General features: G+C 35.8%; 3 protein-coding genes and 1 non-coding gene across 6 annotated transcripts; 3 read left to right on the top strand and 1 right to left on the bottom strand.

Annotated features, from left to right (window-relative positions):
• Positions 1–2,087: 2,087 nt before the first annotated feature.
• LOC107808100 (putative LRR receptor-like serine/threonine-protein kinase At1g63430) lies at positions 2,088–7,439 on the top strand. 2 transcript variants are annotated; one of them, XM_016632587.2, is made up of 13 exons: positions 2,088–2,762; positions 2,972–3,110; positions 3,254–3,325; positions 3,427–3,570; positions 3,667–3,816; positions 4,741–4,857; positions 4,943–5,007; positions 5,244–5,501; positions 5,648–5,853; positions 5,973–6,105; positions 6,192–6,349; positions 6,615–6,830; positions 6,939–7,439. In XM_016632587.2, the coding sequence occupies exons 1-13, from the start codon at positions 2,675–2,677 to the stop codon at positions 7,182–7,184; spliced, it is 1,992 nt and encodes a 663-aa protein (XP_016488073.1). In that variant the 5' UTR covers positions 2,088–2,674; the 3' UTR covers positions 7,185–7,439. The 2 variants fall into 2 exon arrangements, with proteins under 2 accessions (XP_016488073.1, XP_075087222.1); XM_075231121.1 differs by having other exon boundaries at positions 2,434–2,560.
• Positions 7,440–8,078: 639 nt separating this feature from the next.
• Positions 8,079–14,101, top strand: LOC107808103 (V-type proton ATPase subunit F). Its single transcript, XM_016632591.2, has 5 exons — positions 8,079–8,209; positions 8,457–8,543; positions 9,578–9,659; positions 9,857–9,939; positions 13,549–14,101. Exons 2-5 carry the CDS (start codon positions 8,481–8,483, stop codon positions 13,711–13,713), a joined length of 393 nt encoding a protein of 130 aa, XP_016488077.1. The 5' UTR covers positions 8,079–8,209; positions 8,457–8,480; the 3' UTR covers positions 13,714–14,101.
• Positions 14,102–14,987: 886 nt separating this feature from the next.
• LOC107808102 (phosphopantothenoylcysteine decarboxylase HAL3a) lies at positions 14,988–18,353 on the top strand. Of its 2 annotated transcripts, none has more exons than XM_016632589.2 (3): positions 14,988–15,237; positions 16,225–16,560; positions 17,660–18,353. In XM_016632589.2, the coding sequence occupies exons 2-3, from the start codon at positions 16,225–16,227 to the stop codon at positions 17,951–17,953; spliced, it is 630 nt and encodes a 209-aa protein (XP_016488075.1). In that variant the 5' UTR covers positions 14,988–15,237; the 3' UTR covers positions 17,954–18,353. The 2 variants fall into 2 exon arrangements, with proteins under 2 accessions (XP_016488075.1, XP_016488076.1); XM_016632590.2 differs by having other exon boundaries at positions 15,034–15,237; positions 16,221–16,560.
• A 214-nt stretch (positions 18,354–18,567) lies between these two features.
• On the bottom strand, positions 18,568–18,638 carry TRNAG-GCC (transfer RNA glycine (anticodon GCC)). The gene has a single exon. It is a non-coding gene; the product is annotated as a tRNA-Gly (tRNA).
• Between the last annotated feature and the right edge of the window lie 4,858 nt (positions 18,639–23,496).

Raw genomic sequence — 23,496 nt, forward strand, 5'->3', positions numbered from 1 at the left:
TCAAAGGAAAAGCCCAAGCAGGCTAGCCAGCTACTCCCTTCGTTTGAATTTATGCAGTAAAAATTAAATTCTTTTTATTTTACTATTATATGTTAAATTATATGTTAAATGAGACCAAAAAGAAGAAATGAGCAGAAAATTTATATATATCAATGGAGGAAATAACCAAGATAAGAATTTTCTACAATTACACTGTGGAACAATTGAAGGGATGTGGTATAAAGTTTAAACAAAATTTTTAAAAGTTTGTGGCTATATGTCTTAATATTTGTGTGGTTATAAAATTTTTAAAATATGTAATCTTAAAAATTAGTATATAATATTTTTATAGATATAAGAGCTTCTTATTAAGAGTAAATAAATTATTTTTATTAAATTAAATTTAAAAACAGTCATTCGTTTTGGAACAAAATAAAAATACTGATACATAAACTAAAATGGAGGGAGTATATGGTAAAAGGTGGACTTCTTATACTCATTCATTTATCAAGAAAAAATGCCTTTTGACAATAAGTTAATAGTATTGAAGCTAAATACTACTAGTAGTTTAGATTTATAGTTTAGTAGAAATGTGAACAATAAAATATGATAAATAGCAATTTTTATATTGTTTAAAGTGATAAATGTTTAGCTAAAGACATAAACGTATTTTTTGCAGTTTGGATTTTAAATTTAATAGCATATTAATTTATAGATCTAATCACTCTTATCCCAAGATTATTCATGATTCTGCCCTAATTGATACTAAATAATTATCTCTACTGGAATATAAGAAAATTTCAGTCGAATTAGCAGTAAAAAGAAATATTTGTACAAGAGTAGTAGTTTTTCATTTTAAGAAAATTAAGTAACTTATGGTGACTGTGTTTAACTCATTTTATGAATAAGTATCAACAAATTTAGTCAATGCTCATCATATTCAGACAAAAATTATGTCAAAATAGTATGGTCTAGCAAGTTTTAGGATTGGTAATTGAAAAATAGCTAGCGTTTGCGAAATCATTGAAAAACAACCATTGTTTTACTGAAACACGGGAAGTTCCAGCATAATATGTTGGATTATGGAGTGTATAAACTTCCAGCATATTATGTTGGAACTCTAGCACACAGAAAGTTCCAGCATAATATGTTGAATTATGGAGCTCCTACATATAAACTTCCAGCATATTATGATGGAACTCCGGCACATTATAAAATTTCAGCATATTACGTTGGAAGTTCATATGTAAAAAATTTGAACTTCATCATATTATACTGGAATATTTTCGGATTTTGAACAGTGTTTTCGTTCAGATTTATCTTTACATGAAAAGTGATAAAATTTCGATTACTTTTGAAACTGTGGCTATTTATCAATTATCACTTGTAAATCTGGCTATTTTTGAATTTCACCCAATTTTCAGATTAAAAAATAATCAGATTTACGACTGGTAATTAAAAAATAGCCACAATTTCAAAAGTAATCGAAATTTAGCCACTTTTTATGTAAAGATAAATCTGAACAAAAATACTGTTCAAAATCAAGAAATATGCGTTCAAATTTTTTACATGTGAACTTCCAACATAATATACTAGAGTTCTATTACATTATGCTGGAACTCCATCATATTATAATGGATTTATAGTGGAACTCCATCATAATAAAATGGAGTTCTAGCATAATATACTGGTCCAGCATAATATGTTGGAAGTTCATACACAAGTGCTCCAATCTCCAGTATATTATGTTGGAACTTTCCGTGTGCTGGAGTTCCAGCATAATATGCTGGAGTTCCAGTATAATGTGCATCAATCTCCAGTATATTAGGCTGGAATTTTCCGTGTTGCAGCAAAATAGTGACTATTTTTCAATGACTTTGCGAACGCTAGCTATTTTTTAATTACTAGTCCGAAAATTGGCTAGCCTATGCTTTTTTACCCAAAAGTTACCTATAAATAAGCCCATCATCTATTTAAAATTTTCTATTTGAGAAATCACAGTTATTCAAATAACTTGCATGGACAAAATAAGGAAGGAAAAAGAAGAAGCAAGAAATAAAGAACCATTAATTTGAAAACAACATGTTCAAGAAAAATAAAAATACAGCAAATTTAAGTTGTCGAAACAACCAAAAACAAATTCTAAAGTTCATTCATCAATCATTACCCACATTCCTCTGGATCTTTACCACTTCCTTTCCCCCGCCGCTCTCTCTCTCTGCATCTGCATTTCAGTTTAATTCTTTTTACTTTCATATTTTTTTCATTTCCGAAAAAAGAAAAATTTTCTTCTGCTTATGAACTGTCTCTGTTTCTGACACCAAACCTCTCTTTGAGCCCAAGTCTTCTTCTACATGCTAGTTGCCCTACACTCACTGATTTCCACTACTTTCCTCTCTTGGGTTGTTATACATTACAATCTTGAATTCATCCTTAAGCTAAAAAACTTGTCTTTTGCCTGTCTTCGTTGTCATCTGTTATTAAAATCACCTTCTTGGGCTGCTCCTACTATCTCTTTTCCTGTTTCTTGATAAACCCATTTCTCCAACTTGGGTAATTTTCTGTTTGCTTTTGCTTTCAGGTATTTTTTCTTTTTTTTTTGTGTCTAGAAATTCTGATGGGTTCTTTTAGTTCTGGGTTTGTGTAAAGCATTGATCTTTATTGTGTTTCTGGGGACCGCCACAAGAAAAAAGAAATGAGAACTTGGGTTTTATTTGTAGTTTTAGTTACTGTTGGGCCAATGTTTTTGATGACATGTGATGCTTCTTTTCCATTAAATGAAGGTATGTACCATCAACTTCAACTTGATGATATTTTGTGCTTAGATCTTGATTTGATTGGTTTGTGAGTTTTAATTATTATATAATTAAGGACAATGTAGGGAGTTAGTTATATGTTGTTGTTTAATCAAGATCTTTTTTTAAAATTGTGTAGAGATATTGCATTGATGAAATGCTAATCCAAAGCACTTGGTAATTTGTTTTTTGCACAGTTTATGTTCTAAATAACTTCAGGGAAGCTATATATGAAGACCCACTTTTGGTATTCTCAAATTGGAATGCCTTAGATTCAGATCCTTGTGACTGGTCTGGTATTTTTTGCTCTATGGCCCGAGATCATGTCATAAAAATGTGAGCATTTCTATGTGTTTATTGGGTTATTGTTTTTTCTCAATGGGATGCAATTTACTGGATTATTTTTTTGATACATAACAGTAGCACAATTGAGCCTCTAATATGCATTTACGCCTTATGTTGTCGCTGTAATTTTGCAGTAACATTTCTGGTGCTTCTTTGAAGGGTTTTCTTTCGCCGAACTTGCATCTAATATCTTCTTTGCAAGAGCTGTAAGCTCTCTTTTACATGGAAAACTTGTAGTAGTAATATTTAAATCCGGTGGTTGAAAATATTTGGTAAAGACTCAATGCTAGGTATTGGTGATATGCAGGATTTTGCACGGAAATGTACTGATTGGTACAATACCAAGAGAGATAGGCTTGTTGAAAAACTTAAAGGTCTTGGATTTGGGTTCTAACCAGCTTACAGGACCAATTCCTCTCGAGCTTGGCAACTTGTCAAATATTATGAAAATGTTGGTGCAGTTTGAGTATTTGTTGTCAAATGTGGAGTTCCTTTTTGACTTCCGTTATGCTCATTTATCTCTTCAAATTTGCTTATGCCTCTGCAGAAACCTTCAATCCAACGGATTAACAGGTAAATTGCCCTATGAGCTTGGTAATCTGAAATACCTTCAAGAGCTTCGGCTGGACAGAAACAAACTCAAAGGAACAGTGCCTGCTAGTAATGGCTCAAACTTTACGTCCAATGTACATGGGATGTAAGTTGCATGTGGAGAGCCCTATTTTTCATTTTTATTCATTTGTTTTTATCTTTGGATTTTCTGGTATGTGGGTATTACATTATGAGTCTCTGTTGTCGAAGACTGAATATTGCAAGGTTTTGAGGACATTGTTCATTAGATTTTTCACTTTTTTAGGTATGAAGCTTCTCTCTTTCTTTTTCTTTTGGGTTGGGGAGGGAGTGGGTGGGTGGGTGGGTAGGGGGAGACTATGTGAAGCTTGAAATCTTCTCTTGAAGCCTCTAATTGTACCTCAATATATGATTGTTGATCTAAACTGTAATGTTGCCAGGACTTAAGAGCATTATACATTTGAAATTTTTTGAGATATTTAAAGCTTGATATTTATATTTCTCTTTAATCTTTTATCGAAGTAAATTAACCCATACTATCTCAATGAGCATATGATTTGCTGCAAAGTTTTTCGGTGCCGTATGTCTGAATGTTTATAAAGTTCTGAAAATTGAAAAATTATGGACTAATATTTGATCTTTTTCCTAGTCTTGGCTGATGTTGCTGGCCTTTCGTTGACATTCATGTATGTTGTACTTTTAACTTTTGATGTGACATAATCATTCTACTTCTAGAAACTTCACACACTTCTTTTTCCTTTCTGCATCTATGGTCACTGTTGTGTGAGGATAAACTGGTCCATGTTCTATGAAGTATTTCGTTGTGCTATAACCTTAAAATCGACAACAACAATGAGTTGTAATGGAATCTTATAGCGTTCAACATGTATATTCAAAAGTCACGGGTGATGATGTTGGCAATATTCTATATTTTCTTCTAAAAAAATCAGTAAACCCCTTCTATGGTTGCTTGAGCTTCTCACTGTTCTGTATAGATCCCTTTCATTTTTATCTATCGGTTGCTTAGTAATCTTCTTTTATTTCTGTTTAGGTATGCCTCTGGTGCCAAACCTACTGGTCTTTGTAGTTTATCTCAACTGAAAGTTGCTGATTTCTCCTTCAATTTCTTCTTTGGTGGCATACCAAAGTGTCTGCATTACCTTCCAAAGTATAGTTCTTCATTCTAATCCACAGGCGTTTTTTTAAACTCTATTTTCGATTTCTGAACACGTGTTGTTTTGCTCTTGCTATAGATCTAGCTTTCAAGGAAATTGCCTTCAAGAAAAAGATCCCAGACAGCGCTCTACTGCTTTATGTGGTATGTAATCTGCTAGACAACATCTATTATCGCAGATGAAAACTCTTACACTTTGAACAGAATCATAAAATAATCCCTTGAATCTTTAATGTATCACATCAGTGTGTGAAAGTCCAAGCTGGTCGTGCTTACTTTTGATAGCATATCCTAAAGAGTCTTTAGCCCATTTCCTTAACAGTCACAGTCGAACAGATGAAGTTTAATAGGACTGAATTGATGTAACTTTTGCATTACAGGAGGCACGCCACCTGCCAAAAGCCATCCAATGCAGAGCAATAACAAGCATCAGTCTGCTGAAGGAGGAGCCAGACATAAGGCTACTTCAAAACCCACGTGGCTTTTAGCTTTAGAAGCGATAACGGGAGTTATTGCAGGTTCTCTCTTCCTTGTGGCTCTTCTGACTGCCATTCACAAGTGTAAGAACAAATCATCAATTATCATCATCCCTTGGAAGAAATCAGCGAGTGAGAAAGACCATATGACAGTTTATGTAGGTAAGTGTCATGCAATTTCAGTTTGGGCATTTATAGTAAATTGCCTTTAATCGTTACTTGATATTTTTTTCATACAGGACTAGAGTTTCAGAAGCATTAATTATACTTCACGTTTATGTTGTAACAAACAAATAATTCTTTGTCAGATACTGAGATGCTAAAAGACGTTCTAAGATATAGCAGACAAGAACTTGAGGTAGCTTGTGAAGATTTCAGCAATATTATTGGATCTTCACCAGACAGCTTGGTCTACAAAGGAACCATGAAAGGCGGACCTGAAATTGCTGTAATTTCCCTTTGTGTTAGAGAAGAGCACTGGACTGCCTATCTAGAACTTTATTTTCAGAAAGAGGTGAAAGTTATTATTTCCTCATAATGTCTGGCTACTGCTGAGCTCTCATGTGCAATAAAAGTATGTAAAAGTTTCATCTTTGATGCAATGCTTTAACTTATATGGTTTTGCAAACTCAGGTAGCAGAATTAGCGAGAATAAATCATGAGAACACTGCAAAACTTCTAGGTTACTGCAGTGAGAGCAGTCCCTTCACAAGGATGTTGGTGTTTGAGTATGCATCTAATGGGACATTATATGAACACCTTCATTGTGAGTGGAATAAATTATTTACACGTGCACTTGCTGTATGTTTGTCTTTTAGAGGCTGGAATTCAAACTCTTTGAACTTATCACAGATGGAGAAGGATGTCAACTTTCTTGGACGCGGCGGATGAAAATAGTTATTGGCATCGCTAAGGGGCTAAAATATCTCCATTCAGAACTTGTCCCACCGTTTACTATATCAGAATTGAATTCAAACGCTGTCTATCTCACCGAAGATTTTTCTCCCAGAGTAAGCAAAAGATATCTTTATCACTGCGTCAAAACCAATTTACGAGTAAAATTTCTAGTTGACCTGTTAATTGAGCTAATCTATAAGCAATGGTGGACTCAGGAATTCACAGTTATGGTGCTTCATTTTCTGTGACATAAAGTTTCTATCAGCTACATAGTATAAGTGCATGGTGAAAAATATTAACGATAGAGCTATAACTAATACTCCTAGTATCTCTACAAAAGATAATTACATTCTCAAATTTTATTTTATTTTGGTGCAGCTTGTTGATTTTGAAAGTTGGAAAACAATAATTGCCAGATCAGAAAAGAATTCTGGTGCTATCAGTAGTGAAGGAGCAATATGTGTCCTTCCTAATTCTCTAGAGAGTCGTCATCTTGACGTCCAGGGTAATATTTATGCGTTTGGAGTACTACTGCTCGAAATAATTAGCGGGAGACCTCCATATTGCAAAGATAAAGGTTGCTTAGTAGATTGGGTAAGCATTTCTTTCCATGTGAGAAGTTTTTGTATATGATTAGACTTTGTAGAACACGGACACTTGTGCAAAGTTGTACGGAATCTGATGTGGACTTTGATGTGGCAGGCGAAAGAGTTCCTTGAAGTGCCAGAGGTATTGCCTTATGTTGTAGATCCTGAGTTGAAACATTTCAAATATGAAGACCTCAAAGTGATTTGTGAGGTGGTCAACCTTTGTATCCACCCAAATTCCAGTAGCAGGACTTCCATGAGAGACTTGTGTGCTATGTTGGAGAGCAACATTGACACATCCATAACTGCAGAGCTCAAGGCATCGTCTTTGGCATGGGCCGAGCTTGCACTCTCATCCTAACCGCGAAAGCTACAAAGCTAACCGTATACATATATATCATAGATGTTTGTTTGTCTAGTACATTTTCCATATATTTTTGTTGTCATTTTATTTGTAATCTCTTAATCCATTCTCCTTTCTAATTTTCGGGAGTTATGGTGAGTTCATGTATATTTTGCATGCTGGTAGAAAGATTATAGAGTTAAAAAGATGCTAGTCTTGATTCTTTGCATACAAACTGGACCTTTACTAAAATGAAAGAGTGTTAATAGTGAATGAAAGTGGTTGCGGCAACTGTCCTTCTCTTGGTTGTGCCTATTCTTAATGGCTCTTTGTTCCATTGGAGCAATGGTAAAGTTGTTGACTTATACGTTACGCGTTCGATCTGTGGAATCAGTCACTAATATTTGCATTATGTAGGCTGTCTACATCATATATTCCTTGGAGTGCGGCTCTTCTCTGTCCTTGCGTGAACGCGAGATACCTTGTGTACCGGACGACCCTTTTTTTACATTTCTTTAGCTAAAGAATGAATGCATCTTCTTTTTTTCCGGAACCGATAACATTGGTAAAGTAATTTATACTACCCGAGTACATTTCAAGTCTGAACTAAGGGGTGTTTGGTATTAGGGAGAACATTTTCTAAAAAATGTTTTCCTATTTTTCCTTGTTTGGTAGCACCAAATAGCAAATACTTGGAAATTAAGGAAAAATGATTTCCTTAAGGCTCAAGAGGAAAACATTTGTTTTTGTCCATGCAAATACGAGTGTATGTGCTTATTAAGCCTTTCAATACTGAATACCTTTAGTAATTTACACTTAATCTGAATTTAAATGAGTTGGAAAAATAACGAGTCAACTGCCTTTGTATACAGTAGGTATTTGTCACAATTGAAGGGTATTTTTGGCACTTTACTTGCTCCTTTCCTTTTGTATTTTCTCCAGTTTCAACGACTGAATAGTCTGGGATCTCTAATTTATCTCTCGTCCCCATACGATCTCTGAATTAACAAAAATTATCACCAACTAAGCCTAGAAAAACTAAGGTAAGCTTGAGGCCTCTGTCAACAGGATTGGGTTCATATGTTAGTTCAATTATATTATCAACATTTTGACCGTATATTCTTTCATCATCTTAAATTGGTTTCGGATTATTTCTCACTTTCTTTATTTTCCCTTAATTTGCATCTGAATTTTTTTCAGAATCCCAAATTCGCATTTTAAAAAAAAAATCAAATTAGTTTTTTATCCATTTGATTGACTTACAATTTTTTTTTTTAAATTCTGTTGTAGTTGGTTACAATCCTTTCAGTTAAGATGGCAAACCGAGCTCCAATCAAAACAAGTAACTCAGCCCTCATTGCCATGATTGCTGATGAGGTGATTTACCAATGAATCTTTATTAAAATGCAATATGCCTTTATATTTAGTTTTAGAATTGGTGTGCTTTGACCCCGAGAAGTGTGGTGGGATGGTGGGATTCTCCCCTTAACCAGAGTTGGATCCAAGATTTTAACTTTATGTGTTTGGGTTTACACTAAACCCACTCACCATTTGAGTTGCTGGGTTTGAAATTTAATGGTTGTGCATATTTAGTAGATTTCTTAACACATGTGCCGGGTCTGAGCCAAAGCTACTGGTTCGGCTGAACCCATACCGTATATTGTACATCTGCTCTATGGGCTTTTCTGGTGCAAATCTGGATAAGTCGAACAGTGGGGCTTTGGATACCGAAGCTTAAAGCAAAAGGCAAAAAAAAAAAAAAGAATAAAAATTGAAGTGCTTTGATCTCTATATCTTGTCTGGTTAATGAGATTTATCAGTTCTTTTTCTTGGTTTATTATATGATGCTTTTTAATTTGTATAGATTGTTGGTGCTTCTCCCTTTTGTTCTTGTCAAAGATGTTGCGGCTTAATATCTGAACTGTTGATGTATACCAAGCATTTAATTTGCTGATTTGGAATTTTGGATGCTTTGATCAACTTATGCCTTAGCATTTTTCTTGTTTTTGGCCTGAATGGATTCATAATAGTAAATGATGGTGAATAACTTGAATATGTTCTCTTAAACATTGTTTCTGATTCTTATGTACTACAAAAGTGGAGTTATCAAGTATACTGTTGGACCCCTTCTCCACAAGTCTATTTCTTTTATTTTTTGGCCATCGTGGAGGAGTTGGAATTTAAAATTCATATTTTCAGTAGTGTAGCTTGCTAACTTGTTAAAGGCAAAGCTATGTGAAATGGGGTTCTATTTGTGATATTCTTAATTTGCAGTATTAAATACACTGCAGCAGAAATTACTGTCTGCTTGTCATTGTGAAGTCTTTTTCATGATTTAATGCTTAATGTACATTTTAAATATATTGAGATAAATAGACATTCATTCTGATGGAAATAACTTGTTAATGTAGGATACAATCACTGGATTTTTACTGGCCGGAGTTGGCAATGTCGATTTGAGGAGGAAAACTAACTATCTTATTGTGGATTCAAGTAGGTTTTCAACTTGTGGTTCTCTGATTTCCTAATATTTTGATTTAATAACTGAAGAAACTATGAAATAAAGACAATCAAGATTGCTTGATTAGGATTGTTAAGTCCTTGTCAGTGATGGAGCTTTTTTATTTTGTCTCACTTTTATTTATTTTTTAGAAAGACTGTAATGTATATTTTCCTTTCTTATGGTATAGAAACAACGGTGAAGCAGATTGAAGATGCTTTTAAAGAATTCACCACAAGGGAAGACATTGCAATAGTGTTAATCAGCCAATATGTAAGTTTTTATTCTATTTTGCCCCTTGTTTTATCACAGTGTACATAGCATCATTTCAGCTGCTGGCTATAACTTTCTCGTGGAGAGTTTTGAACAGTAATTATCATGTTAGTGCATATTGGAGGGGCATGATAGGCTAGCTATGAAATTGTGAAGTACCTCGTCACAGGGCAAAACTTCCACTGTCATAGACCCAAAGGTAGCTTGATTTGAGAAACCTGATAAGTGGGCAATGAATTGTAATCAGTGTGTGATATAGGAAGTTAGGCTTCATATTTAATCTTTATGTGGCAGTTCCCCCCTTGCTTGGTATTAGTGGTGGCAAAATGGTTAAAAGAAAACAGTTTTCCACCCATATTATCCATTAAAAAATGGGTTGGATAATGAACTTTTAAAAAACGGGTCAAATATGAATAAGAACCATATTATTCACATAGAAAATGGATAACCAATGGATAACTAATAGATTTAACTTTTACATTTGTAAAGCCTCGAATTTGGGGGTTCCTCAGGTTTAGGAGACTAGGAATTCTCCCAAAAGTGGTCATATTCAAGAAGCCACGGATAATATGGATATCCATATAATCCGCCGGTTAGCCCATGGTTATCCGTATTAAATATGAGTCGGGTCGGATAATTTATCCGTTTTTGCATTACCTGTTTTCGTCTCGTCCATACTCGATCCGGCCCGCCCGGGCCACCCCTACCTGGTATACTTGCATTTGCAAAGTCAACCTTGAATGGCTTCTAAAATCCAAAATTGAGGAGTCATTACCATTTATGCCAACTACCATGACTGCAATTACCAATACCATTGGCTGGCACGAGAGGTGGAAGGCTGGAGTAAAGTGAGGAAAGAGGAGGACCATTTGTCTAATATGAGATTGTCGACAATAATGAGAACATAAATTACCTGTTAGCTGCACCAAACGACTTGGGATAAAGTATAAACATTTTCCATTGTAAAAGTGGCTTAGGATTTGGTTTTTGCAGTCAATACATTTCAGTATTTGCTTATTGCTATTGACTCCAGTAACGTATGTGAGAAAGTACGGGAGAAAATATGTTATTGATATTGGATGTACAATACAATACAAGAGGGTCCTTATTTATAGCTATAATATACAAGGACATACTACTCTTATTCCAATGTGGGACAAGACTACACTATACATAGCTGTAAACTAACACTCCCCCTCAAGACGGTGCATACAAATCATATGTACCGAGCTTGTTACATATATAACCAATACGAGGACCAGTGAGAGACTTGGTGAAAATATCTGCAAGTTGATCATTCGACCTCACAAACTTTGTAGCAATCTCTCCTAAAAGTATCTTTTCTCTGACGAAGTGACAATCAATCTCAATGTGTTTAGTTCTCTCATGGAACACCGGATTTGATGCAATATGAAGTGCAACTTGATTATCGCACACAAGTTCCATCCGACTGATTTCACCAAATTTCAACTCCTTGAGCAATTGTTTGGTCCAGACTAGCTCACATGTTGCCATAGCCATTGCTCGATATTCTGCTTCTACACTAGACCGAGCAACTACATTCTGTTTCTTGCTCTTCCAGGACACCAAATTGCCTCCTACTAAAACACAATATCCAGACGTAGAACGTCTATCAGAAGGCGATCTTGCCCAATCAGCATCTGAGTATCCAACGATCTGCTCATGACCTCGATCCTCAAATAGTAACCCTTTACATGGAGCCGATTTTATATACCGAATAATGCGGACAACTGCATCCTAATGACTATCACAAGGAGAATTCATAAACTGACTTACAACACTCACAGGATAAGAAATGTCGGGTCTAGTCACTGTGAGATAATTTAATTTTCCAACCAGCCACCTATAGCTTGCAGGATCGCTAAGCGGCTCCCCCTGTCCTGGCAGAAGTTTTGAATTCGGATCCATCGGAGTGTCAACAGGTCTGCAACCTATCATCCCTGTCTTCTCAAGAATGTCTAAAGCATATTTTCTTTGAGAAATAACAATACCTGAACTAGACTAGGAAACCTCAATACCTAGAAAGTACTTCAGTCTGCCTAGATCCTTAGTTTGGAAGTGCTGGAAGAGATGCTGCTTCAGATTAGTAATACCATCCTGATCATTGCCAGTAATAACAATATCATCAACGTAGACTACCAGATAAATACAGAGACTTGAAGCAGAGTGCCGATAAAACACAGAGTGATCAGCTTCACTACGAGTCATGCCAAACTCCTGGATAACCGTGCTGAACTTACCAAACCAGGCTCGAGGAGACTGCTTTAGACCATAAAGTGACCGACGCAAGCGACATACAAGGCCACGAGACTCCCCCTGAGCAACAAAACCAGGTGGTTTCTCCATATAAACATCATCCTCAAGATCATCGTGAAGAAATGCATTCTTAATGTCTAGCTGATAGAGGGGCCAATGACGAACCGCAGCCATGGATAGAAAAAGGCGGACTGAAGCCACTTTAGCCACGGAAGAGAAGGTATCACTGTAATCGAGCCCAAATATCTGAGTATATCCTTTGGCAACAAGACGGGCCTTAAGTCGATCAATCTGGCCATCGGGACTAACTTTGACTGCATAAACCCAACGACAACCAACAGTAGATTTACCTGAGGGAAGAGGAACAAGCTCCCAAATACCACTTGTATGTAAAGCAGACATCTCGTCACTCATAGCCTGTTGCCATCCTGGATGAGACAACACTTCACGTGTAGACTTAGGGATGGAAACCGAGGACAAAGAAGATGTAAAAGCATAATGGGGAGATGACAGACGATGATAATTCAAACCGACATAATGCCCCTACCTGGTATACTTGCATTTGCAAAGTCAACCTTGAATGGCTTCTAAAATCCAAAATTGAGGAGTCATTACCATTTATGCCAAATACCATGACTGCAATTACCAATACCACTGGCTGGCACGAGAGGTGGAAGGCTGGAGGAAAGTGAGGAAAGAGGAGGACCATTTGTCTAATATGAGATTGTCGACAATAATGAGAACATAAATTACCTGTTAGCTGCACCAAACGATTTGGGATAAAGTATAAACACTTTCCATTGTAAAAGTGGCTAAGGATTTGGTTTTTGCGGTCAAAACATTTCAGTATTTGCTTATTGCTATTGACTCCAGTAACGTATTTCAAAATGTACGACCTATAACTACTATCGTGCATTCTAGTGACAATAATCAATTCAACTTTTTTTATAACTATGGTGTCTGGACCAGCTTGCGCGCACCTCGATTAGTTCCATGGTATACCTGCTACTTCCCACTAGCATAGATATCGGGCAACACTATTCACCGAGGCTTGGCTAGATGGAAAAAAATCACCTAGTGTTTTTTCCTATGCTAGGATTTGAACATGAGACTTCTAGGTTCAATTCAACCATTTTGAAATTTAATTGTTGTTGTTTTCTCCAAATATTAACAATTTCTATGTTGTGCTTCTGCGTCCCTTCAGGGAAACCAGCTGCACTCTTTTGCCTCTATTTTAGTAGCTCTCATAGACACTTCGAGTACAATATGAGTTGTACACCCATTTTGCACCAAATTTTCAGCTAATTATATCCACTGGTTTTTCATATTCAGGTTGCAAACATGATCAGATTCTTGGTTGATAGCTACAATAAACCAATTCCAGCCATTCTGGAGATCCCTTCAAAGGACCATCCATATGATCCTGCTCATGACTCTGTTCTTTCACGAGTGAAGTACCTCTTCTCTACTGAATCAGTGGCATCTGGAAGACGATGAGAGAAAAATGGTTTACATATGCCCCAATCATTAGTTCACCATTTTATTATGCATCTTCGTCATCATTGTCCTAAGATTATTCCTTAATCTTGATCAGTTTCTTAACTCGCATTTGTTGTTCAATTTCTTATTTACTGCAACTTTTTACAACCTAAGTCGTGATGAACAGAGTGAATAATTTATCTTTACAGTAAGTCGAGTGTTTGCAACTCTACTGAGTTTGCACTTATTATACATTAATCTTGAGATGGAGAGTAGTGTTTGCAGCTCTACTGAGTTTGCACTTAGTATACATTAATCTTTGGATGGCGTTTTACCAGCACAATAGACTTGTACTGTATGCTTTCCGGATAATGAGTCAAGATTTGGGTTTTATTGTTTGCTTCAATGCATTAAGTCTAACAGGTCACTTTTACAATGATCTTGAATCTGTTTTCAGTCAAGTCATTGCTTTTTAGCCGGTATTTGATTCGGTATTACGTATCAGATTGGTGTCTATAAACGGGTCATCGATGCAGTATTTACTAGTTTCCTTGGGTCAAAATGAGTTGAAGAGCAGGTCATAACTCAACTCGTCCAGCTCAAAACCATTGTTATATGTTTTTCTTTTTTTCTTTTTAAATCTCCAACTATATAATTGAATTGTTAAAAGAATTGATATTTTGTTCACTAAAGAATAAATATATCCTGACGCAAAAACTACTATATTTGTTTTGTTATTTTTTCTTCTAAATTTTGACAAAACTCTCCTATGAAATGAATCGTACTAATAATGTAGACCTTGATCAAGCCTTTTAGATGGGCTGTTTTAGGTTATACAATGTTTGAACTCGTAAATAAAAATAAAAGTTTATGAATCAAAATTTTACTATGAATAAGAGGGGTGAAATTATGCTGGATGGATATATTTAGGACCATCATTTATATTTTGACCTTGTTAAAAAAAGTTTTGGAAAAATAAACCTGCCTTTTGAAGCATAAAAAATTCTAAGGATCACCAGAATTTCAAATCACAATGCGAAAATGTTTTGGTGGTGGCCATCACCGGGAGCATACTACCAAATTCTGATGTGGAGGTTATTTTATAAAGGTTTTTTTTAACTGGGTCAAAATTTAAATGGTGGCACCGATAGATCCAATTTGCGCAAATCTTCTAAGAGGTTCTTAATGATTCACTGTTGGGTCAAAAGATGGAGGCCCAAAATAGAGTCCAACAATTGGCTTTTGCTGCCGAAGCATATACTAGCTTTTTCCTTCTTCAAGTCGCAATTCTCACAGGGAAAAAGCTATAAAGCACAAATGGCGCAAATGGTTTATCCCGCCCTTCTCACACTACAAAATTGATCGGAGCCCGACTTCCTATTCGGGTTTCTCAGCTCCGCGGAAGTAAACACAGTACTGACTTTGGATTTCGTTTTGGGCATATATACTTACACCCTTGTAGTTGCTAGGGCTGTTGTTCCCACATTTTGCACTTCGATTTTTGTGTCCAAGCACGTCCTACTTGAATCTGTGGTCGATAATGTAAGTTTACTACTCTTTTATCTTATTCTCTTATGCGTTTTTTTCCCCAGTATTTTCTGTTTCCGTTTTATGAAAGTAAAATTCAAGCTGATTCCCTTAAACTTTTTGAGTCTATTTTTTTTTCTGTTTTAAGGGCTGAATGGTGCTTAATTTTTTCTTTGTGAATTATATATATTGTTATAATTCTAGATGGATTGTGAATTCTCGCTGCATGCATCAAATGAATAAGTTCATGCCATAAGTCTTATACATAAGGTCTTATCATTTAATCTAGTTACTTAATAAGTATAATTTTACTTCAATTTATCAATTAATCATACCATGGTAAATTAACATAATTTGGTGCATGCACTAGGTCTAAGTATAAAACAAAAATTTGGATCGAAGTGGCATTAATGGGATAGTGGGTAAAATTCAGATATTATACGTGAAATTTAGACTCTACTTTACCTTCTATTTTTGTTGGAGTTTGGGTTGTGGTACTAAACCATGGATGGGATTTCATTTATGTATCCATTGACGTTTGAACTTTGAAGTGAACCATCGGAGGTATTAATGCAGAAGAATTAAAAATTCTGCTTTGTGATAATAGAAGGCAAGTTTGACTATGTCCTACGTAAATCTTTCCTTCATTTTGATAAAAAAAAGGGGTGCTTTAGTATGCAAAGTTGGTTCTTTGAGATATTATTTCTCTCCTGAATATTACTTGATTTGGATCTCTGCATAAAGGGAGAGAGCTGTCCTTTTTCTTGTTGTTGTGGATGGAGTTTTTGTTTGCAAATATGAGTACTTATAGGGAGTCACAGCATCATAATCAACCCTATTAAAAATGGAAAGAGAGATCTCGAATGAATGGAAATATAGATTTATAAGGTTGTTAAATTATGCTAGTGATCTCTGTCTTATCTGCTGCTGATATCTCTCTTAGGTGTCTTTCTCTTAATACAAATTTAAAAGTCATTCGAAGTTTCGCATTTTGTAAGACAGATGGAGCCTATAACTTCAGAGGTCGAACCAATTCAAGTTAACAATGCTTCACGGAAACCTCGGATTCTGCTAGCTGCAAGTGGAAGCGTGGCAACAATCAAGTTTGCAAATCTATGTCATTGCTTTTCTAAATGGGCAGAAGTCAAAGCAGTTGCAACAAAAGCTTCTCTTCATTTCATAGACAAAGTGTCATTTCCAAAAGATGTCGTCCTTTATACTGATGACGATGAATGGTCCACTTGGAAGAAAGTAGGTGATAGCGTGCTACACATTGAGCTCCGTAGATGGGCTGATATCATGGTTATTGCCCCTCTGTCAGCAAATACGCTTGGAAAGGTGATATCTCTTTATATTTTTTTATTCATAAAATTTATTCATGATATTGGATACGTTCCACTGCAGGAAACAAATTTCATTTCCTTATACTATTAACAGTAGTTGTATTACTAAGTTCAGATAAATGTTCAGAATGAACTTAAATGTTCAAAAATGACTATAATTGACTGAGGAACGGTCACTTATTTGTTAGCATGGAATTTGGTTCTCTGAATACTCGTGTGCCCATGAGAAATCCTGAAACTGGAAAACTCTAGTGACAAGACTGGAAATTCATTTAAAACAGACACACCTAAGGGTGTGGCCTAGTGGTCAACTAAGTTGCTCTGACACGACAGTTTAGGTGCCGCACCCGTGTCGACACAACACTAGTATGGGTGTGAGTATGGGATCCGTACCGGATCTGGTCAAACAATTTTGGGTACTTTGACCATGATGGACGGAAAAATTCGAGACAAGATACAATTTAATTCCCGAAATCAGAACCAAAACAAGTGTAAATTTGAAGAAAATAGCATACCGTATTTAGAAAATCAATCGTATACTTATCTACAACTTGAGAATAAAAAAGAAATTCACACTTTACAAGCCATATGTAAGTATTCCATAAAATTTCTCATAATTTAGAAATATTTTTATATTTTTATTTTATTTTGAATTATTTTTAGCCGGATCCCCACACTCGGGGTCCGTACTAGAATCCGTATCCCCGAATCTTAGAATTTACATTTCAAAGGATCCGACCTCTAGATCCACACCTGTGTCGAACACCCGCACCCGTGTCCAAGCAACTTAGGTGGTCAATGAAATGGGTTGAGAACCACAAGGTCTCAGGATTAAATGCTAGCGGAGGCAAAAACCCTTGGTGATTTCTTCCCATATGTTCAAGCCTGTGGAATTAGTCGAGGTGTGCTCAAGCTTGCCTAAACACCATGGTTATAAAAGAAAATCATTTAAAATAGACATCCCGAACTGTATGACATTAAAATAAAATATTTGATGAAATCAGTATCTCCTGGTTATACAGTTGTTTGGGGTTATTAGCTTACTCCTTTTTTTCTTTGGCACACATATATTCACATTTGTTTTTGTGTTGTAGATTGCTGGTGGATTGTGTAATAACTTGCTGACCTGCATTGTGCGAGCATGGGACTATGATAAACCCCTCTTTGTGGCACCAGCCATGAATACATTTATGTGGAATAACCCATTCACCGAGCGGCACCTTATGATAATTGATGAGCTTGGCATCTCTCTTATACCACCGGTACCAAAGAGGCTAGCCTGTGGAGATTATGGAAATGGAGCAATGGCGGAGCCTTCTCTCATCTTCTCAACTGTAAGACACTGTTTACATTCACGATCACAATCGGGAAGCAGCACTGTATCATGATCCATGTATCATGAAAATTCATTCATCGTTTCATCCAAGGCATAGATATTGCTGCTGAAGTTTGCCACAAGAATGTTTGTCCCAAGGATCCTATCCTGTTGGGACAATTCTCTTCATGGCTTGGCATGTTAGTCTTCTTCCTGTTCTTTCGCCTTCCTACTATCTTGTTTGTACTAGTAGGAGATACTCGCGTCTTAGGTTTACTTTCATTTTGTATAATAGCTGCTAAAAATGGATGCAATCATGGACAGACGTGTGGAAAACAGATGCAGCTCTTCGATTAGTGTAGCAAATGAGGCTGGAAACTCAATATATTTGAAGAGTAGGTTTACTTGTACAAATTTGTTGCTCTTAGATTCTCAGGTTTCTCAGACTATATAAAACTTTACTGCACCTGGCACAATTTAAGACTTTATTGGAGGCGTACACAAAGGTAAACCATGTGAACAACTGAATATTTCTGGGGGAAAAAAGAACAAAAAGGAAGAAATCATACTAAACATTCTTTGTATGATACCTCCTAATTTCTCAGGTCATTGAGTGATTTAGAAGTTTTTAAATCTTCTTATCTTGGTGAGTGAATTACCTGCAAAAATAAAAAAATCTCCGTGATGCGCACCAGCCGGGAATCGAACCCAGGTCTGTACCGTGGCAGGGTAGTATTCTACCACTAGACCACTGGTGCATTGTTGTTTTAGTCCACCAAGCAAAAGGTCTGTCATCCTATAGTTGAGTGATACATTTAAGTTTAAGCAAAATTAAGTGATAAAATTATATGTAAACATATCATATATTCACGGATTTGGTGAAGGACAGGATGTGCATAACCTTTTTCTTTATAATCCATTATACGTCCGGTCACTTTTGCATACGTGGTAAAGTGTTTTATTTTTTGAAAAATGTTGTATCTGAGTCTTAAATTGCGGAAGTTTAGATTCATTTTTAAAGTCTGGACCAAAAGATTATACTCCATATTTCTCTCAACTTTTAGTAAACAGCTTTGTTTCATGTGACGTACTTAAAGTTTCCAAAAACTTCTAGATATTAAACCATCTTATTGTCATAATTTCACATTTTCCCCCTGTTCGGATAATTATCCTTATCTAATTTGTGGTTTCTGAACTCAATTTGCTTTCTCTTCTTTATAGAATTAGGTACGTTAGACTTAAGAGGTCAAAATAAGAACATATCTGATGAATCTATTTGGGATTTGGCAATATCACCTCCCATCACAGATTATTGGGGTATTACTTCTCTATTTCATCTTATTAATTGACCTACTGACATCTAGACGAGGATAACATCACTTAAAACAAAAATTAGTACAGCTAGATTGTAAAGTTAATGTTAATAATATTCTTTTTATTTTCGTGGTACACCATTAAATCCTACGAAAAGGTATTTCTACCACACTGATTTTGGCCACAATGACCCAAATGGGGTAGCACAGTAAATTCACACGGGTATCTAGGTCATTTATACGAAGTCAATGCCATTTTTACCCTTCCCTCCCAAAGTTTATCTTAATTCAAAATTTGCATGAAATCTCTCGTGCAAATTAATTATTACACATGTATACATATTTTTCTTAAATAATTATTAATTTAAAATATAATATATATTTTTACACATGTATCTTTTTCTACACATTTTTACTAAATAGTTAGATAAATCAAATTGGCCAAAACTGATAAAATATGTAAAATTATATAAACATTTATTATCGAAAAATAAATAGGTATACATGTTTTCTATAGCTATTTTACTATGTAAAAATCTGCATTTCTTAACCGGAAGGATTTTGTCGTATTGAATTATTTCATCAAACCTTGAATAGTCGTCAATTTTTTATTATTTTTTTTTTTCCATTCCTTTGTTGTGGGACTATGAACATACTTGTTCGATTTTATTACAAAATAAAGGAATAATAAAAGGTATAATTGTAACTAAAAAATCTCTAGTTATAACATGACATGAAATATATAATGAACTATATGATTGCACTCTAATATTATGCATTTAATAGTGAGAAATCTTATTTCATTTCTAATAATTATCATGTCATATATGAATATATTCTAATTTTTTATATCATAACTGTATAGGTAAATTTTAACTAGAACTAATGTGAAGAAATTATCAATGATCATCTACCAAAAAATAAATATTTAAAGCAAAGGAAGCAGTAGATAAAAATAATATAATAAGCATAATTTTCAGTGATGCATTTCATAATTTAACGTATTCCAAATGCTATTTAAAAGTGAGATTTTTTTTTTTTTTGTACCTATACACTATTTGAAACCTTATGTCACGATCCAAAATCCCAACCTGTCGTGATGGCGCCTATCTCAATACTAGGCAAGCCGATAATCTCAATAAACCAAAACTTCTCTTTAAAGTTGAAAATATAATATTTAAATACAATACAAACACTCCCCAAAACCTGGTGTCACTGAGTACATGAGCATCTAATAAGAATACAAGTCTGGAAAATATAGTCTATAATAGTCTGAGACCAAATACAGTAAACAAAGAGATAGAGAAGGAGAGACAAGATCTGCGGAACACGGCAGCTACCTCAAAATCTCCTGAAAATCAACTGCATGAAATGATCAACACCCGCTATGTCCGGGAACACCTGGATCTGCACACGAAGTGCATGGTGTAGTATGAGTACAACCAACTCAGCAAGTAACAATAATAACTAAGGAACTGAAGATAATGACGAGCTACACAGTTACAGTTAATTTTCAGTAATTCCAGCAAAGAATAGACATGCTTCCAAATCCGGCAGTTTAAGTCAAATCAATTTTAGACAGTTTAATTTCATGTAATCCGGATATAAAATCTTTCAGAGATTTCACAACAATGACAGATAGCAATCAAGTGCAATAACAAATGCAAAGCAAGTACAGCTTCTCAGGAGACAGTCACTCAACTCATCACAACGGCTCAACCACTCGACTCTCAGCCCTCAGCATTCATACTCAATGGGTACCCGCGCTCACTGGGGGTGTACAGACTCCAGAGGGGCTCGTACAGTCCAAACGCCATAATCCGCACGGACAACTCACGTGTTGCACGGATAACTCACGTGCTATAATATCCTGCACGGACAACTCGAGTGCCATATATCCTTACCTCACCAACAGGCCCTCGGCCTTACTCAGTCCTCAACCTCTCTAGTCTCTCGGGCTCTCGGAAATCACAAAGATCAGCCCAAACAAAGATAACATAGTAAATCAACAAATATAAAAAAAGACTGAGGTATGATGTACAAGTAAAATCATGACTGAGTACAAGACAACAATTAACAAATAATTCAACAAGTACGCGACCTCTGTGGGTCCCAATATTACTATCACATAGCATAATCATGATTTTTAACATGTTTTACAGTCAAATTTCTTCAACACAAAGAGAACTTATAGCTAACAACAGGTTATTCAACTTTACAGTTTCACGAGACGGACCAAGTCACAATCCCTTCGGTGCACGCTCACACGCCCGTCACCTAGTATGTGCATCACCTCCAAAATAATCACATGACACAAAAATCCGAGGTTTCATACCCAGTGTTTTAAAAGGCGTGGGCATAAGGCGGGGCATTTTACATATGCCCCAGCGGGGCATAAGCCCCGAGGCGCTGGGCGTAAGCCCCATAGGTATTTAATTTTTAATATTTTATAAAATAATATAATGACAGTTAATATTTATAAACAAGTAAAATTGCATAAAAATTGAAGAAAACTATATATATGTGTGCTCCATCCCCACAAAAAACTAATCAAAATAATCTATTATGCGTTATTTACAAGCACAAGTAATTTGAGTCTAAAAGAATAAAGTTTTCTATATGGAGGAACAAAAAGGATGATTAACCTGCAATTTGAACTTTGAATTTGCTGCTATGAAGAAAAATGTAGTTTTCATTGTATTTGTAAAAAAAATTAAATATTCGTTGCGTTTGGGAGATATTAGCAGACTAGCGGACAAGATAAAAAATTGAGAAAACTATAAATTAGGGCTTAAATCAATAAAAAAAGGTCTTTACTTTTAAATTTAATACTTTTGAGTTCCTTTTTAAACCTTTAAGTAATTACCAAACTGACTTTTGAGAATTTTGGGTATTATATGAAGGACTAATTCAACAAAACCATGAATTAGGGCTTAAATCAATAAAAAAGGTCTTTACTTTTAAATTTAATACTTTTGAGTTTGTTTTTAAACCTTTGAGTAATTACCAAACTGACTTTTGAGAATTTGGGTATTATATGAAGGACTAATTCAACAAAATTTATTTTAATTTGAAAAAGTCTCTGGGGCTTACTCCTTACTAAAAAAACGTGCCTCGAACACCCGGGCGTACGCCCCAAATTGCGGGGCGTATGCCTCTTGAGACTTTCGCCCCGGGGCGTTTTTGGTATGCCTTGCCCCGGGGCTCGCCCCAAAAATGCCTTTTAAAACAGAGTTCATACCCTCAGGACCAGATTTAAAACTATTACTTACCTCAGAGCGTGAAATTCTTTACTCTGCTATGCCTTTGCCTCGCAAATCGGCCTCTGAATGCCTCGAATCTAGTCACAAATAATTCATTTCAGTCAATAAAATTTATTGAAATTAATTCCATAAGAAAATGCTAATTTTCTATAAAACTCCGAATTTTAGCTCAAAAATCGGTCGTGGGGCCCATGTCTCGGAACTCGACAAAAGTTATAAAATTCGAAAGCCCATTCAACCACGAGTCTACCCATACCAATGATCACAAGGGACGTACCTCAAGTTTTCCTTGAAAATATATCAAAAATCGCTTCTCCTCAAGCTCCAATTTGTCAAAAATGGCGAATGGGACGAAATCCCTGTTTTTATAATTCTGCCCAGACAACCTCGGTTCTGCCTCGATCTTGGCCTTTGATCGAGGTCCTCGATCCTGGGCCTCGATCCTGGTCCTCGATCCTAGGCCTCGATCCTGGGCCTCGATCCTGGGCCTCGATCGTGGCTTCGACCCTGCCTTCGACCGTGGCTCTCGACCCTGGGCTCGAACATGGCTTCAATCGTGGCCCTCGACCCTGTGCTCGATTTTCTGGGCTCGATTCTGGCAGAAGAAATTTCCAACATAAGGCAATTGCAGCAGCTGTTGTAGTTCAATTTTTGATCCGTTAACCATCCGAAACTCACCCGAGGCCCTCGGGACCTCAACCAAATATATTAACAAGTCTTAAAATATTATACAAACTTAGTCGAATCCTTAAATCACTTCAAACAACGCTAAAATCATGAATTACGCCCCAATTCAAGCCTATTGAACTTTAAAACTTTTTATTTCTACAAACAATGCCGAAACCTATCAAATCACGTCCGATTGACCTCAAATTTTTCACACAAGTCATAAATGACATAACAACCCTATTAAAATTTTCAGAATCGAATTTCGACCCCGATATCAAAAAGTCAACCCCTCAGTCAAACTTCCCAAAAAATTAAACTTTCGGCATTTCAAGCCTAATTCCTCTACGGGCCTCCAAATAATATTCCGGACA

This window comes from Nicotiana tabacum, chromosome 15 (assembly GCF_000715075.1).
Source record: "Nicotiana tabacum cultivar K326 chromosome 15, ASM71507v2, whole genome shotgun sequence".
NCBI lineage: Eukaryota > Viridiplantae > Streptophyta > Magnoliopsida > Solanales > Solanaceae > Nicotiana > Nicotiana tabacum.

What these genes read in the sequence shown, in the direction of transcription:
- LOC107808102 (XM_016632589.2), top strand. Translation starts at nt 16,225, where the DNA reads ATGGAGCCTATAACTTCAGAGGTCGAACCAATTCAAGTTAACAATGCT. An exon ending in CAGCAAATACGCTTGGAAAG is followed by an intron (nt 16,561 to 17,659) that starts GTGATATCTCTT and finishes TTTGTGTTGTAG; the next exon opens with ATTGCTGGTGGATTGTGTAA.
- LOC107808100 (XM_016632587.2), top strand. Translation starts at nt 2,675, where the DNA reads ATGAGAACTTGGGTTTTATTTGTAGTTTTAGTTACTGTTGGGCCAATG. An exon ending in GCGCTCTACTGCTTTATGTG is followed by an intron (nt 5,008 to 5,243) that starts GTATGTAATCTG and finishes TTTGCATTACAG; the next exon opens with GAGGCACGCCACCTGCCAAA. An exon ending in CCGAAGATTTTTCTCCCAGA is followed by an intron (nt 6,350 to 6,614) that starts GTAAGCAAAAGA and finishes ATTTTGGTGCAG; the next exon opens with CTTGTTGATTTTGAAAGTTG.
- LOC107808103 (XM_016632591.2), top strand. Translation starts at nt 8,481, where the DNA reads ATGGCAAACCGAGCTCCAATCAAAACAAGTAACTCAGCCCTCATTGCC. An exon ending in TTGCCATGATTGCTGATGAG is followed by an intron (nt 8,544 to 9,577) that starts GTGATTTACCAA and finishes TTGTTAATGTAG; the next exon opens with GATACAATCACTGGATTTTT. An exon ending in TAGTGTTAATCAGCCAATAT is followed by an intron (nt 9,940 to 13,548) that starts GTAAGTTTTTAT and finishes TTTCATATTCAG; the next exon opens with GTTGCAAACATGATCAGATT.